The 16,921-nt window shown below is 33.4% G+C and overlaps 2 protein-coding genes across 2 annotated transcripts in view; one reads left to right on the forward strand and one right to left on the reverse strand.

Annotated features, from left to right (window-relative positions):
* The window catches only part of LOC108137296, a 58,147-nt gene that overhangs the window by 35,355 nt on the left and 5,871 nt on the right, over nucleotides 1-16,921 (reverse strand). The window lies entirely within an intron of this gene.
* On the forward strand, nucleotides 2,158-2,739 carry LOC108137298. The gene is made up of 2 exons (XM_017258919.2): nucleotides 2,158-2,374; nucleotides 2,436-2,739. The coding sequence occupies exons 1-2, from the start codon at nucleotides 2,195-2,197 to the stop codon at nucleotides 2,607-2,609; spliced, it is 354 nt and encodes a 117-aa protein (XP_017114408.1). The 5' UTR covers nucleotides 2,158-2,194; the 3' UTR covers nucleotides 2,610-2,739.

Genomic DNA, 16,921 nt, shown 5'->3' on the forward strand with positions numbered 1-16,921 from the left:
TAATGAAGTATTTAAAAAGGGTATTTCTTAAGGTATATATTTTTCTTTTTGGAATCTTATTTCATTTTTTTTTTTTTTTGAGCCAGCAGTTGCAGTTGGCTGGGACATGAATGAACAATAACGTAACGAGACTTGGGAAAGTTGCGTTAAGCAAATTAAAAAGGAAATTCGTTCTCGCACCCACCCACACACACACGCACTCATTCCGAAGGGTGCGGGGGGTGTGGCCGGATATTCGGAGGCTGGCAAGGATGAAGTTTTGTGTTTTTTTTATTTTTTGGGGGGCCTTGTCGGTTGCTCTGGCTATTCCATTCTTGAAGTGCGCACTTCACTCGAGTAATTTGCCACGACACGCGCACTCACACACAAACAAAAATTGTACACACACATGCACAATCACGCACGCACACACGCACCCACTCACAGCTGGCAGCCATTTTGACACACACACACACGCACATGTGCTGACATTTAGATTGAAAAACGAGCCAAAAAGCAAAGGAAACATATAATCGAAAAATGCTTCGCCAAGGGGAAATGATACAAAGCAATGCTTTCGTGTAGCTGCCGCCAGGGGGCGTTACAGGTGTGCATATGCACAGCAGCGGCCAAAATAATAGCAGTACGCATAGGGAGAAGTCCGAAAATGTTATGGCAATCTTAATGATTTTAAAAAATTCACTTCACTTCACTTAAAAGTTTTATTTGTCAATTTTATGACGAATTTAACGGTTTATGACACTGCAACTTTTACCCATTACATCCAAGGGTTTTGATACTAAAAACTGTTTTTATCTATCTATCCCCGATCGATTGAGAAAAATTAATTTTGTTTTGATACCAAACCCGATTCTTTAAAAAGCGCTTTTTGAAAATGTATTTTATGACTCATTTTTAAACTTTGGGTAAGGGGTTGAAAAATGTTAGCTGTGAATATCATTTGGTTGGAAATGTTATGATCAATTCAATGATGTATGACATTCTACTTTTTGATTATTACTTCGCAGAGTTTTGACATAAAAATTTATTTCTTAAATGTTAATTTGAATTTTTTTTTTTAACGGCAAATATTCGGGAAAAATAAGATTCATTAGCTGTGAATGTCACTAAATTGGAAATTTGTATTGCACGAATTTGTTATATGCATTAAACCATATCCTAAGCACGTTCAAAAACTTAACTTTATACAAATTTAGCTAATATTTTTTGACCTCCCCTGTACACATGTGTATGTGTTGGTGACCGTGCGTGTGGCAAGTGAAGTGAAGTGAAGTGAAGCGTATGCTAAGTTTTTATTGAAGTGCATACAAACAAACATGCCCGAAGGCGGTTCGTTCGGCCGGAGGGAAAACTGTTGACACTGCCCCCGTAGACTTTTCCCTCCCTCTGCCCCTGCCTCTGTACCACCCGCCCCCCGGCCCTTTGGACCAAGTTCGAAGCTTGTCGCTGGTAATTTTCCTGTGTTACAACAACAAAAGCGAAGGTAGATAAAGGAGAAGTGGCAGCCAAAGTAGATAAAGCCGCCGGAGTCGAAGCCACCTTAAATACAATTTAAAACCGTAGCCATCATGCTGAAGAACACTGCGAGAAAATGTGTACTAAAAAAATATAGTCAAAGCAAAGATAAATATTAAAGTCTATTACCCAAAATTTCGTAATAAATACAATTTTGTATATTTAAAAAATCATAAGGAAGTTAAAAAGTCAAATTCTAATAATAACACAAACAATAAAAGAATAAAAATGTATATAAATATTGTTAAAACAAAGAAAAAAAATAAAATCTCTTACCTAAAATTTCTTTGAAGAAATTTGATTTGAAGAAATCAAAAATATTAAATTTTAAAAATATATTGCTTATTAACAACAACCACATTAATATTTGTTTTATGAATTTATATAAACACGTATGCTCTTTGTTAATCTTTTTTATCATCATAAACGTGTCTTTTCCAACAATAATGTGGATTATCAAAGCTAGAACAGGTAGACAATGTTACGCGTTTTTACGTGAAAACCGGAACAGACAGTTTGGACAAGATAAAGAGACTTAACTGATTAATTAGTTCGACGCAATATCATTTTTTTCATTAAGTAAGTACTTGTAGATATCATGCTTCGCAATAAAAAGGTGGGTAAGAATTGTTTTCCAAATCAGTTTGGTGTCTTCGTCATTGCGAAATAGTTATCAAACATGAAATATCCCACAATTATTTTGTTCGCGCTTGCCGCATACGTTTTGCCAGCTTTGGCAGGAAATGACTATCTTTGGGGCGAGATTGGTGCCAATGACTACAAATTGGCCAAGGATACGGTTTCGAAGGCATTCTTCGTTGGTCTTGTGCAGACCAAGAAATATGTGTTCAAGCAGTCGGTAAATATAATATTATATGATATTAATTATATTAAAAATAATAATATGTGTGATTAAACAGGAGAATCTGAACGCTTTAACCATTACGGCCATTCGTGTTACCGACAAAAAGAAAAGCCATGGAGCAACTGTAGTACTCGCCAGTGGCGGTCCTGGATCGAAAGGTGCCACTCTTAAATTTACATCTGAAAGAGGCTATGGAATCAAGGATGTAGTGGAGATATGGGGTCGTTAAAATACATTCCCAAATGAATCCGTAAATAATGAGATCCTGTGCAACGAATCCTTATGTGCTTGTGTTTCTAAATATACAGCCAAGACGAGGCAAAAATAAGGACATTTCATGTCCTAGCAACTCTTTAAAATAAAGCCTTTATTATTATTTGATTAATAGACCAAGTCACCAAGGCAGGGATTTTATGTCTAAAACCAAAAAATCAAGCGATGTCCCTATTGCTTTAACAAGATAAACTTGGCCAAAATCGGTTAAATTGAAATTAAATCGATTTAAAATACCTTATTAAAAAAAAATGTATTCAAAACAATCAATTTTGAACAGTTTGAAAATACTCTTTATTGGGAAGAATATTTTTGTATCCGGCTCGAAGGACCAAAATGATGTAGGGGGCAGCTGTTGATATTTTATCTAATTTTAATCAAATTAGTTCAACAAAAAACTAAATCTAAATCGATATTGAATACAATTTGTCTCTGTGTTGTCAGGTTACATTGGTTTCACCAGAAACGCGGTAGGTAGAAAATGAATCCAAACAAATCAAGAGCCCCAACAGAGTTAGCAACAAAAGCGATAAAATATATATAAAGAGGGAAAGTGAGTCGAAGTTGAAATACACTTTGAGTGCTGTGTTGACAGACGACAAAAACTGTTTGTAAAAATAAACAAATTAAGAACAGTGGGCACAGCTGATTGCGAAACTATGAAGAAACTTTGCGAAAATTTGCTGTAGACTAAGAAAATTAAAATTGCTGACTTTTTGGGTTGGTTTTTATTTTGGGGTGGTGTTTTTAAGGGTGCTGTTTCCCCATTTTATATTCCACAGCCACTGATGACGGCGATGCCAACGACACAAAAGTTGAGTTCAAACACTCAATCATTTTTACACCCGACTATGCACACACACACACACACACACACACACACACACACACACACACAAACAGGCGCACACTCTTACACCAGCAAACATCTGTTGTGTCCACACAAACACAGACACACACATACACGCACAGAGACACACACACAGGTGCAGTGTAGCGTATTTGGCTATAAATAAATTTTCAATATTTTTCCTTCTCGCCAAAAAAAAAAAAAAAAAAAAAAAAAAGGGAAGGGAAGGGAAGGGAAGGGGCGGTGCTCGATGGTAGGGGCAGACATTTTGAATTTTCTATCACCATTTTGCTTATTTTTTTTGTGGCTGTCCCGCGTTAACTGAATTGCAATTGAATTTAATTATTTTTAGCGCAAACACGGCGGTGGGGAAAAAAAAGAATGCCAGCAACGCTTATAAAATCCTGTGGGGGAAATTTAAAATGTTTTCAGCTGCGCAACAAAGCAGAAATTATCTCCAAGCCCTGTGTATCAGCCAAAAAAAAGATATATATATTTATATATATTTATATATATATATATATATATATATATATATATATATATATATATATATATGAAAGCAACTCAATCAATGTGCTCCAACGACTCAATTTCAAACTAAGGTGTGTGTCAACACTTTCGGAAAAAAACCAGCCAGGTTGTTCAAAGCAGTGCGAGCGAGAGGAACGCTGATTGCTTTGTTTATTATTAAATATAAATAATGAAAAATCAATAGAAATTTATTTATACATATTCATCAATATGTATACGAATTGCGCCCAACCGAGGACATCGCCAACAAAATGAACAACATCCCAACTGACACACACAAAAATACAGCAGACGACAAAAAATAGCACTAAATATAAATTAATATCCAGGGTATGCTTTGAAGTATTTGCTCTAATTACACCTTTTTTAAGTTTCCTAACTAAACATTTTTAGAACCAACATTTTTAGTTTTTTTAATTAAATTTAAAGAATTTATTGGTTATAAATAGAAACAAAAAGTAAGTTAAATTTAATAACCTTATAAATAAAAGTATAAATAAAGGTTTCCTTTTGTAAAACATAGTATATATCAACAAACAGTTTATGGCTTAATAAAGCAAATGCCGAAGAAAAGTATTGTAGTTATTTAAATAATTCAATAATAGTACAACAAAAATTCCCTGACCTATTTTTTTGACACCAGTTGTACTTTTAGGCCAAAGTTCATGAGACAGGGCAAAGGGGTCAGCAGCCACAGGCGCGGGGCTTCTGTTCTGAGTGAGGGAATTAACTTTAGGATAAATTTGTCATGTTGTCGAACCAAAAAAAATGAGAACGACAAACACCGAGGGATAACTCAATTATTTATGTTGTATGCATGTGCATGTAGCCGGCTCTAAACGGATTAAAGGGTTCGGCCCAGAGGTGTTACACTCGTGACTGTTGCACCCACTTTTCCACATTTTCCAAACAATTTCGTACTCTTGAGCTGTCCAAATAATCTGCTTAAAACCTAAGCCAACTCTGACATATATCATTACACTTCTCTCAATATTTTTTTTATTAATTTATTTATTTATATCTCACTTACTTAAAATTGTTGCCAATCAACAAATACTTTAAAGTCAACATTGATATCACTAAGATAACTTGTATTGTTATGGCTTACTTATCTATGAGCTGTATACCAAATGCTAGATTGCCTTCAATTGCAAGTAAACTATATTACATTTAATAAAAATTTTGTCATTTTAAATGTTTGGTCATTACTTAAATATAAAGTAAAAAAAAGTACTTAAAAATTGCAAGTAAACTTTAATAAATTCGATACAATTTTGGCATTTTATATGCTAATTTAATAATATTTCAAGTCAAAACTCTTATTTCTCCTAATAATTGGTATATATCTAGACATACACACAAAACATAGAAACTAAACTTTTATTACATTAACTTTAAACCTTGGGTATGAAAAATTTAAAATTTAAATTTAAAAAATTTAAAATGATTTTTAAATTAATAACAGTAAAAGTATCAAAATAAAACTAATGTGGCTAAAAAATAAGGCTGACTAGTTTTAGACTCTTCGCTATAGAAATTAAACTATCAAGTATAGGGTTTAAAATATTAAGTATAGAAACAATACTTATACTTTAGTTTTTATATTTTAGTTATTATTTCCAAAACGCATTTATTAAAACTAAACTTTCACTTTTCTTTTGTGTATACAGTAAATAAATCTAAATATTGATGTACCGAGAGTAGTAATTTAATCTTTTTCCTACTCAATCACACCCTGTAATCCAATCACCTTAATAACTTTCTAACTAGTGGCAATGCAATGCAGCAGATAACAAAGTCAACAAATTGTTGAAAAAATGCCACCCAGTATCCCACAATAATCGGATTCCCAGAGCTCCGGTGGAGAATGAATATATCTTTTAAGTTGATTACTTGCCCAGGAATTCCAGCTGGATAAAACAGATCTTTGTGCAAATTGAACACTTTTCACCCCTTTTTCCGCTCAGCTTTGCCCACTCCCCAAAAATTCAACACTCAAGTGGCAATTAAGTAATAAGATTACAAGCACTCCATTTCGTTTGTAATGTTGCCAAACGTGTATTTAAATTAATTGCTTGAAATTAGAATTTTATTGGCAGTCGTCATGGCGAGGAATGAGTTTTTTGGATTATTCTGTTTGAGATTCACATCGATTACCCTGCTCCTTTGGCTTATATCCGCACTCTGTATAGTAATTGAATGAATACGCAATTCAATTTTCGTTGCATTATTCATGGCGATTTTTCGGTGGATGCCAGCATAATTGCGGTCAATTGAATTTGCAAATTGCCAATTATAATTACAGCAACAGCTACCAAAATGTAGGGGGATTTCTACATAAATTGAACTGAAAATTGTCATTTCAATTAACTGCAAGTCTGTCGCTCTTTTACACAATGAGTTTTGCCTAATAAATAAATTAGTTTAAATAATTGCGGGTCGCTGGAGGAATATTAAAAGGAGTGCGCATAAATTTTAGCCTTTAGGAAATTATCAAATTTGAAATATCAAATTAACCCCAAAATATGTTAATCCTTTCATAACCAATCTTGGCAATTACCGACCTCTTAATTAACTGCTAATGCATCAATTAGTTTTCTATTCTGTTGGTTTTCCATAATTGGTTGTCTTTTGCCCGCCCACAAATTGAGGTTCTCTTGATTAAATGAAGTTGCGATTACATAATCATCCATCCTTCAGCTATCCAGCAATCGGGGCAATCCATCTATATTTCAGCAATTAAAATGCATTATCAACTGTCAATTGCCTACTGATCCAAAATGTATGCTGCAGAAATGCTCAACTCAATTATCCCAGTTAATTGGCATATGCCAAGAGAGTGCTCAGTTATTGTTATTGAACATTTTATAACCACTGCACTGGGAGCAAAAAAAGACATCTCTAAAGTTATATCAACGTTAAGAACATATATTTGTTTTATTTTCAAAATTAATTTGCTCTAAAGGCTATTAAATTAGCTTACTTTAATTTTAAGACTAAGTAAATTCATTTTTTAAAACAGTTCATTAAAGTTCCCTTATAAATCATAAGTTAAAAATGCTTAAATTATATTTTTTCTTTCATTCAAAAACCAAGCAGTTTCCATTTCAAAATCGTTTACTTTCTCTTAAAAAACTTTGGTTTTTAAAATCTTTTATGTTTTATTTAAAATAGAAATTTGAATTATTAAAAAAATATTTAAGGGTATACATAAAATATTCATATACGAATAACTTTCAGTTAACATACATTTCAAAAACAAAGCAAATTTAATTAAATATATTTTTAAAACAATTGTAATTTTATTGCTTAATTAAATCTTGAAAAACTAGTAGCTTGTTAATTAACTTTTAGAGTATTCCTTTTTAAATTTTTAATTAAATTCTGCTATTTTTTTCCTCAGTGCACTTGTGGTTATTGATGCATCCCCAAAATATTGAAATTCGACCAATGATGATCATCATCAGATGATGAAAATGATTTGTCGTCAAGCCACTCAAATGCAAAGCGTTTAGACTGAGGTTATTTTGGGTGCAAGAAGGTTGAATGGGCGGATGGGTGTGCTGAAGGTCACAGTTTCCAGGGGGGAGTGGGGGGGGGGCAGACTATAACCCGCCCCCACCACCCTCTGTTGGGGCTTCATGTTTCATTTCATTTCGGTTTGTTACGCAATCAAAATGACTGACAGCTAAATATGCATATTCAATTAGAGAGCGAGCAGTTGAAAGGAAAAGGCAAACAGAACTGGGCTGGGGATTGCCTTTTGGCGATTCACAACCTCACCCACACACAAACACAATTACACACACTTACACACGCGCACTCGCACACAGACAAACAATACCAAAGAAAACACAGAAATTCACTGAGAATTTCGCCTTGAGATTCTTCTAATTGGAGAAAAGCAGACGAAATTGCAGTTGCTCAATTTCGGTGGTTACTTTGCTGCTGAATATTTCGGCTTAAATCAAAGAAGCCACAAAGTAAGTAATATTCAGTTGTTGTTTAAATAATAAAGCTTATTTTCTTATATTTCAGTACACTTACACATTTAACCTTCGACCTTTGAGATTTATTAAAAGTAATAAAATGCTAACATTTGCAAAACCATTTTACTTACATATTACACAAATAAAAACGTTTTTTGGTTTTATTTTTTGAGAAATTTACACTTAACAAATTGTAAGTATAATATTTAAATTATATATTAAATCATAATAATAATTATACTGCATGATTGAATTTTAAAAAATGTGTATATTTAAAAAAGTTTCTATTTGATTTAAATGCATTTTATTTAATTTAAATACTGTTTAAATTTAAATTAAATTTTAAGATATTAAAATCAAGTCCGAATATAGTCAAACTCAAAACAATTAAAAATTATAATATTTTTGTATATAAAATAACTCAAACCGCAATGGATGAAAGCAAATAATATTCAATTTGACTACAAAATATTTGGGATTAACACTTTTTTACCGCTGTACATTTTATGAAATTTAGTTTAGTTTTAAATTAGTTTTAAATTTTGGGAGTATGAATATTATTACTACCTTTCCCTTGATGTTAGTTGTTTAATTTAATATTGAAGGTAACCGCACTGGATTACAAGCTGTTTCCCCTATGAAATGTCAAATTGATCATTTCATCTGTAACTTCTTTTCTGTCCACTGCCTTTAGTCCTTTCTGAAGTTCTGAAGAGCGGCGTTAAGGAGGCGGACAACTGGCAACGAAGTGCTGACGAGTGTCCTGGCCACGGGTAATGGAAGCAAAAGGAGGCGAACAAAGGGCCAGAACCCCCTCAGAAAGCTTGAAGTGCACACACTTCTCGACACTTGTAACACACAGGGCTTAAGAGGGCAGATGGCCAAGTCAGAGGGCACTGCGTATTCCGGGAAAAAAAAACAGCTCAAGAACCCAGCACTTTAATTCTTCGATTTTTTAATAGTTTTTTTTAGCAACCAAATATTTAATTTCGTATTAAATCCTTTGTTTGCTTCTCAAAGCTATATATCATCTAAAATATATATATTTATAAGTTTTTGCTGTGCAAATATGAAAGAATGAAATGAACATTTAATGAAATTACAGTTCTAAAGTCAAAAACAATATTTGAAGTGTAAATCTACAAATTTTAAAATTATATAAACTTTTACCAGCTTTCTTTAATTTTTTTTTAGTAGTTTTAAACATGTTGTGCCTTTTTGGCAGCCTGAAACTGAGCCAAATTAAATACTGGATATAGCAATTTGTTGACCCTTAACCCTGTGTGTGTGTAGCAGAAGCAATTCCTTAAATAGAAAGACACACAACCGTGCGAAGCCTTAACCCTTGGCTGTCCAAATGGGTCATTAATTGACAGCGGGGTCCCCGATGCGAAACTTCATAACCGGAGTAGTTATGGGTTAAGGATATGGACACCCCCCATCGCCCATCGCCCAATGCCACCGCCACGTCCTTCAGAACTCATCACCTGTCAGACTCCTCGCTTTCATTACACTGGTAAAACAATGCCATTTTATATGTATTAATTTAAAATTTATTATTTTATTATTTTTCATTTAAACATAAAATTTACAACCTTGGGTTAAATAGCAAGATTTAATTTAAACCTTTCCATTTTTTTTATCAGTGTTCTTTCCGAGGTGTTTATACCTTATTTAGATCTAATTTCCACAACAATTTAAATACTAAATTATGCAATTGAAAAAAGGAATTGAATTTAATATTGTGAAAAAAAATTTTGCATTTAATAGCAAGATATTTATTTATACTTTTACAATTTTTATATCTGTGTATTCGAGTATCCGAGGTTCCGAGCTGACCACTTACTCCTGGGGGCCATGTGCGCTTTATGGCCTCGCCCACACACCACGCCCATAAATACGCCAGATGTGCGGGTCCCTAACGTCCCAACATCACCCATCATCATCATCATCATCTTCACCCATCATCATCATGATCATCATCATTGTCCTAAGCTGAATCTTTATTTCATTTCATTTTCAGCGCCATTTTTGTGCCAAGCTTGCGAATAATAGAAATCATAATGGAAACGCCAACGGGCAGGAAACGGAAACAGGACCTTCACCGCACGTGAATTATATATAATCGTCTGAAAATTGCAGTTAATTCTAGGAAAATAAAATCTGAAATATGTGCAATTTTCTTTGGTATAATGTATTTAATGTATCCATTGAATAATATCTGATATTTATTTACCTTTAAGAACCGATAAATCCATTTTTATCGGTTAAAAAACATCACATATATTGTTTTTAGGTTTTAAAAAGTCTATTCGTTAAATTGGTTTAGTTTCTTAATATTTTTTTATAAAAAAAAAACAATTTATTTTACAAATCAACAATGAATTTGTTCCTTGCAAACTTGTTATATTACTTTTTTTTAATTCGAACTTTTTTTGAGCTTAGCACATTAAAGTTTATCATCACACTTAATTTTTCTAATTGTTTTTCCATGCAAGGGATAAACTGATTTGTTCCAGCTCTTTAATTTCGCATTTCTCAGCGTTTAGTAAAGTTTTAAAGCCTTAGTTCTCCGGCCACACCCAAGTTGGCCAACACACACACACACACACACACTTTGATTGTTTTGCCTGCATTGGGGGATGCAGTGAAAATATTGTTGCCCCAGTGCGATTTTTTGTTTCCCCATTTTTCCGTTTTTCCCATTTTCCCGACTGCCTGTCGGCCGCTTCCTTTTACTTTGCCTTCCTGTTTTCCTTATATATGTTGGGTTTTTTTTCTAGGTTTTTTTTGGGTCCAGCGGTGCATCGATGTGGCCCCTTTTGACCTGAAAAAGAGAGCTATGTGCAGTCTATAAATCATCCAAACCCCACCGCAGATGCTTCCACAAGACACTCAATATATTTTTTGCCAATTTTTAGTTCGACCACCACGGGAGTAATGATCCCACGGGCAATAAAAACGAGGAGTCCCAGCTGGCGAAGCACTTGAAAAGCCAGGAATTTGAACTACTTTTAGTCGCCTTTTGAAACAAAATGAAGCTACAAAAGAACATGCATCGCTTACACTTTTAAGCCATTAAAATAAAGAAGAATTACAAAAATTCCAGAATCATTGAAATATAACTTTATATTAAGCTTCAAAACCATTAAATTCAACTATAATGCTGAAAATTAAAATATTCCAGAACCAACAAAATGGAATTTTTATACACAAGACGAGTTAAAACAGAAATAAATTTATTACAATAAATCAAATAAATTTAAACTTTATAAAAAACGGGCATAGTTTTGAAAAAGATAAATATTTTGTTCACTCATTTATTAGTTATTATGTGTCATAAAAAAACAATTTTCCATATTAAAAGAAAATTGTCCTTTAAAAACACTTTAATGGTGTTACTCAACGTGGTCAATGGATATTTCTTTTGTGTAAAAAGTTTATAATCCTATTATATGATTTCCCGAGCTTAGTAAGTTGCGCTAAGCAGTTCATTATTCTTCTTAATTCCAGTTTCTTTCATTTTTTTCTGTTATTTCTCTCAAAAGTTGGTTGACAAAAAAAAAGAGAAATGGCAGAAACCGGAAGCCTAGTCATAAAATTCGTTTAGCTGGCGACCAAAGGAGAAAGTGGACAATGGGATGCACCGGATGGCGCAGGAGCAACGAGGGCGGGCGAAGTGGGGGATCGGGGGAAAGCAATAGTCTCCGGGGAACAAAGGCGAACTGCAAATTTAGAACCATTAGGCAGGATGTTTTCGTCTATTGCCACTTGTCACTTGGCCGAACAAATTTGCAGTCTCAGTCTCGTCTTACACACAAATAAAATGGAGTATAGACAATTTAAAACTTCAGTTGTATCTTCATTTATATTAAAATAATTCCTTTAAAATTACGCCCAAGAAAATTGACAAAACGACAAATCAAGGGTTATAATAAAATATAATTGTTTGCTATTTGTAATTTATAATTCGTAATTTGTAGTATATTTATGAGATTTGAGTGTTTGAGTGTAAGTATTTAAATAGTTTAGTATACATTTTTGAGACCTTTTTTAAATAGTTATGTTCTTACATATCCAAAACCTATTTTGCTGAAAAGTATAAGGATTTCTATTTTAAGGCCCCACCTCTCACTCAAAGCCAATGCGGCGTATACTTGATAAGTGTTGTTTACCACTAGTGAGTATCAAGTAGTTTTTTATAAAATATATGCCATAGACTTATCTTTATTATCTACTTTCAGGTCATGTTGTTTATAGATCTAAGAAAATAAATACTCAAGTATTACAAACTAGTAAGTACCCTTTTTTGAACTACTTCTGCTTTGATAGAGTTTTTCTGCGAGGAAAAAAACGTTTCTAATACCTATGAAAGGTGTGACTTTTCTGGTTTTCTTGAAAATACTACGATTTCCCTATGCCCCGGCGGCGTATACTTGATAAGTGGTGGTGTGTGCAAGTAGTGTGTATCAAGTATACGCGGCATAGGCCCGGCGAGAGTTGAACATACTGCAATTGTAGCCCCAATGGAAATTGCTTTTCCCACGAGAGGGGGGCGGAATGGGTGGGGAAGGGAGGGATAGAGCCAATCAATGCGCCTGCCATAAGTATGCAATGTTCACATTGAAAGTTTCGAGCAAACAAGTTGCAAGTTGATATTTGCACAGCCTTGATTGTGGGCGGAAGGCGGGCACGCCCCCTTTTGGGATGCTTTAGGGGGTTAAAATCAATTTAGACCATTGTGTGCGGAAACAACATAAAACCAAAACGAAAACGAAACGAAACGCACTCTGAAAAACGAATTGTAATAAGCTGATTATCTTCTGCATGCATGACAATTTAATCCTTTTTGTCTTTCTCTCCTCCCAAGTTGCCAAACGAAGCAATTAAAAAATCACAATCACATAAAAGTTGATCCCATTGAGGGGTGTGTCACGCCCTCTCAGCTTAATGAGTGCCAAAAAAGGAGCAAAAAAGCTGCTGGTGTTGAATTTCGAGGTCGCAAATAATCAAGGTCCCAGCCTTGGGTGCAATGAAAAGACCTTTCATTTAGAGCACTGAAAAAAGCTTAAATTGAATAAAAATTCTAAAATAAACTGACTATAGAATATATAATATAATCTTTAAATATGCAATTTCGGTAGAAATGATACAAGGCACATACATCATCGCTCATAATAATTTAAAGTGCTCTTAAACATAGATTTAAGGCATAGAAAAACTTTTCTTTTAATTTATCTTAATGTTAAGGTAACAATGAACAAAATTAGGTTACAAAACAATTCATTTTATTCATTAATTTAAGTAAATTATCCATGAGATTTATTCCTCAACAAAAATAAAAAATCTCAGTAGTCTAAGCAGGCTCTGAACTTAAGAGCACTTATACTTAAGATGAAGAAGAACACTACTCGATTACACTATTTTAAGCACAAGAGAGAAGAGTGAAAAATGTGTACAAAAAGAAAAGGCTGCTTAATTTGAGAAACATTTAATAAACAGGTTATTAATGATGTGGATTAAAACAGCAACAAGCAAAGCACAAAAACTAACTGAATAAAATGAAAATTTTGTCTGGTTTTTCAGTCAATAAAAATGTAATAGTTATAATTGTAAACTGAAAACAAACAAAAGCTGAAAATAACTAGTAAATGTATTTAAAATATATATTGGCAAAGCACAAAAACTAACTAAATAAAAAGAACAATTTCTCTTGTTTTCCAGTCAATAAAAGTGTAATAATTATACTTGCAATATGAAAACAAATAAAAGCTGCTAGTAAATGTATTTAATTTAGCAAAAAAATGTGCCCTATCTCACATGATTTCCATTGCCATTTTTCTCCATTTCATGCCGACTTTGTTGCCGATTTTTGGGCCTAGTTATTGCCTTTGTTGCTGCCACATCAAGCGTAAAATATTTGGCCAACCACACAAGGACCCTCAGCCACACACACATTGTGTAATTAAAAAAAGGGCCAGGCGTACCAAAAAAAAAAAAAAAAAAGGAGCGAATATACAGCACGGCAAATTAAGCCCAAACTACTACACACATTTATCTGGACGGGTAATTGGTGTCGTTGCAGACAGACTTTTGTTTGAAGTTAAGCAAATAACTGCGGGCTAACCATACAAATATATACACGCTATATATCTATACACGAACAAAAAAACATTTGTAAATGAAAACTAATGGCCACTTAAAGCCCATAAAAGAATCTGGCCAAAAGTAAGAAGGGCATACGGGAAATTCGGGTGGTTAAAGCGAACCAGAGATTATCAAAAAAAAAAAAATCATACAAAAAGCGGCTACAAATCAAGTGTGGCCTCCACAAATCAAGTTTTAGGTTTTCCATCAAGGAAAATGCTACCCAATGTAAATGTTACCATGTTACATATAATGAGGCCGCCCGAAAAAGTAGGCTACAAATGGATTGCATTTCCAGCAGCCCTTCGGACTCCTTCAACTAATCGAATTAGTTCCGCCCACTTTTTGGGCAAAAGGCATGAATAAACTTAGGGCTTATAAGACTTTTTGTTACCCAGTACTACGAATGGTGAAATTATTAAAATATAAATAAAAACATTTAATTAATTTCTGATTTAATAAAATTAAACTAAAATTCGAGTTTTTTTCTATCCCATCTCGACTTTTCAAAAGTGTTGATGTTAAAAACATTCGTTAGTAATTCATAAATTTTCAGTAATGCGGGTAAAGATATATAACATAAGATATATAACATAAGCTTAAGTCACCTATTCCGATTAAAAAAAAAAGTATTAAATTTATTGATTATTGTATATTGTAATTGTAATATTTCAATATTTTTATTAAATATATGAAATACAATTTTGTAATTCTACATAATCTTTAAAATTTGAGTTAATATATTGGTCACAACTTTCCCATTTACAGCACCATTACGGGGTATCAAAAGTGGTACAAAATTGTGCACTTGGCAGTGGAAGTCGGGTAAATAGCATAAACGAATCAGCTAAAAAATGTTCGAGGAGCAGTGCTCAACGGATGCACTTATGCAGCTCAGTCCACTTGAACATTGATTCCCCCTCTCTCTTTCACTCCCTTTCCCCGCACCACATCGCCCTGTCTCTTTCTTGGGCAAGTAGACCCGTCTCTTTCTACTACTTCCTTTAACAAGAGCGCTCACTTTGCTGTCCGGCACTTTTATTTTTTGTAAATATTTTATTACAGCAGCTTGATATTCCTGCTTCCCCTAGTTTATATTTTTATTTTTAGTGCTAGCCATGGAAGGAAAGTGTTAAATTGATGCTGCGCTGCGTTTGGTGTGCAATCCCTATGAAATATGCACAGGACTCGCCCGGAAATTCCCTTTGAGCTTTGCCACTCACTAGCTCACTATCCACATATCTCCATTTCCAGGAAAAGTCAAAGAGTTAATCTCTATTTTCAGGAAAAAAAACAGAGAGATTAGACCAAGTACAATAAGTGTTAATGGAGCCAAGCTCATTTTAGAATGAGAATTGAGAACTAAACTAAATTAAACTAAAAGCGGACTAGATGGAGTAAAAATAATAACATTTAACATTTTTAATTAATAAAAAACAGGGCAGATAAAGTTTTTCTATAAGTTGTAGGTTGTCAGATTTTAAAAAAATGTATTCCTAAAGCAGCTTTCTTTAAAGATTTAATAAATAATTTAATTAGCGTTTGTCACTGGCAATTTCTGTTGTTCTTTTTTATAAACCCACCATAAATAGCTTTTTAAACAAATGAAATATTTTATTTATTTCTGTAACACTGAAAAAGTGCCCTAAGAAAATATAATTTAAAGACTAAATGAAAATTTATTTAAAGCAATTTGAAGTGTAATGAATTAAAAGTTAATGTTAAAATATTAATAGTTACCATTGCTAAAGCAGCTTTTCTTTGACAAATACGAAAGGCAAAACTCAAGCCAGCAATGTGGCAAGTTGACGACTTAATTTGATGACGAGCTGCGGAACTGTCGACCGATAACCGATTGCGATTCGAGGTGACAGCTGTGAAAGGAGGGAAAATTGAGGAAACTCTTGCGTATACGGCCACGCATTCGATGCAAATGAAGGGGCATGAATAAGTAAATGAACTATGTGCCATCCTCGCAAAACACACTCACCTATGCAGATGAGCTAGACTAACACACACACACACGCAGCCATTTTCGCGCCATTCAGGGATATATCTCATCTGCATCAAGTGCGTTGCGTAACAACAAAAGGGGAAAAAAATATAAAAAAAAAATAAAAGTGAAAAAAAAAACAAAATAAGCAAAATCGTGCAAAGTGTCTGTAAACATTTATTTCAAAAATTTATGAATATTGCTCTCGCTCGCCAGCAAAGGCAGCGGTGACAAACAACAATTCCTTTCTCCTTTCGCCCCCGTATTTTCCCATTCGGCTTTGAAATTGTCCAGGCAATGCCATTGTTTACCCGCTTTTCTCTGTGTGTATCTGTGTACGTATGTGTGAGGTGTGTGTGTGTGTGAGTTATTGTTTCGAGACATGATATTTTACTGTTTTGTTATGGAATTCAACAGGGTAAAACCAGGCACAGCCATGTACATTGCAAAAAGTCACTTAGAGTTCGCATTTTAAGTTACAGGTTTAAATAAAGCTGACTTTGTCACTATAGTGCTCCAAAAATTGTATAATAAAATATTTATCTGACTATTGAGCTTAAAATGTTTTATATAATATATAAAATAAATACAAAATCTTAATATTAAATACAATGCGTATAAAATTGACCGATTTAGTATTCAAATATTTAAACAATTAAAGTAGAAAAAAAAATAAAATATTTTCATTTTTATAACAACCAAAAACCGTAACGAAATTATATCAAAGCGATAAATATTTAAATTGAGGTTAGTTA

The sequence above is a fragment of the Drosophila elegans genome, unplaced genomic scaffold (assembly GCF_018152505.1).
Source record: "Drosophila elegans isolate 14027-0461.03 unplaced genomic scaffold, ASM1815250v1 contig_149, whole genome shotgun sequence".
Taxonomy (NCBI): Eukaryota; Metazoa; Arthropoda; class Insecta; order Diptera; family Drosophilidae; genus Drosophila; species Drosophila elegans.

Excerpts from the sequence above, each read along its gene's own strand:
- LOC108137298 (XM_017258919.2), top strand. The coding sequence starts at position 2,195 with ATGAAATATCCCACAATTATTTTGTTCGCGCTTGCCGCATACGTTTTG. Across the intron at positions 2,375-2,435 it reads AATATGTGTTCAAGCAGTCG|GAGAATCTGAACGCTTTAAC; the intron begins GTAAATATAATA and ends GTGATTAAACAG.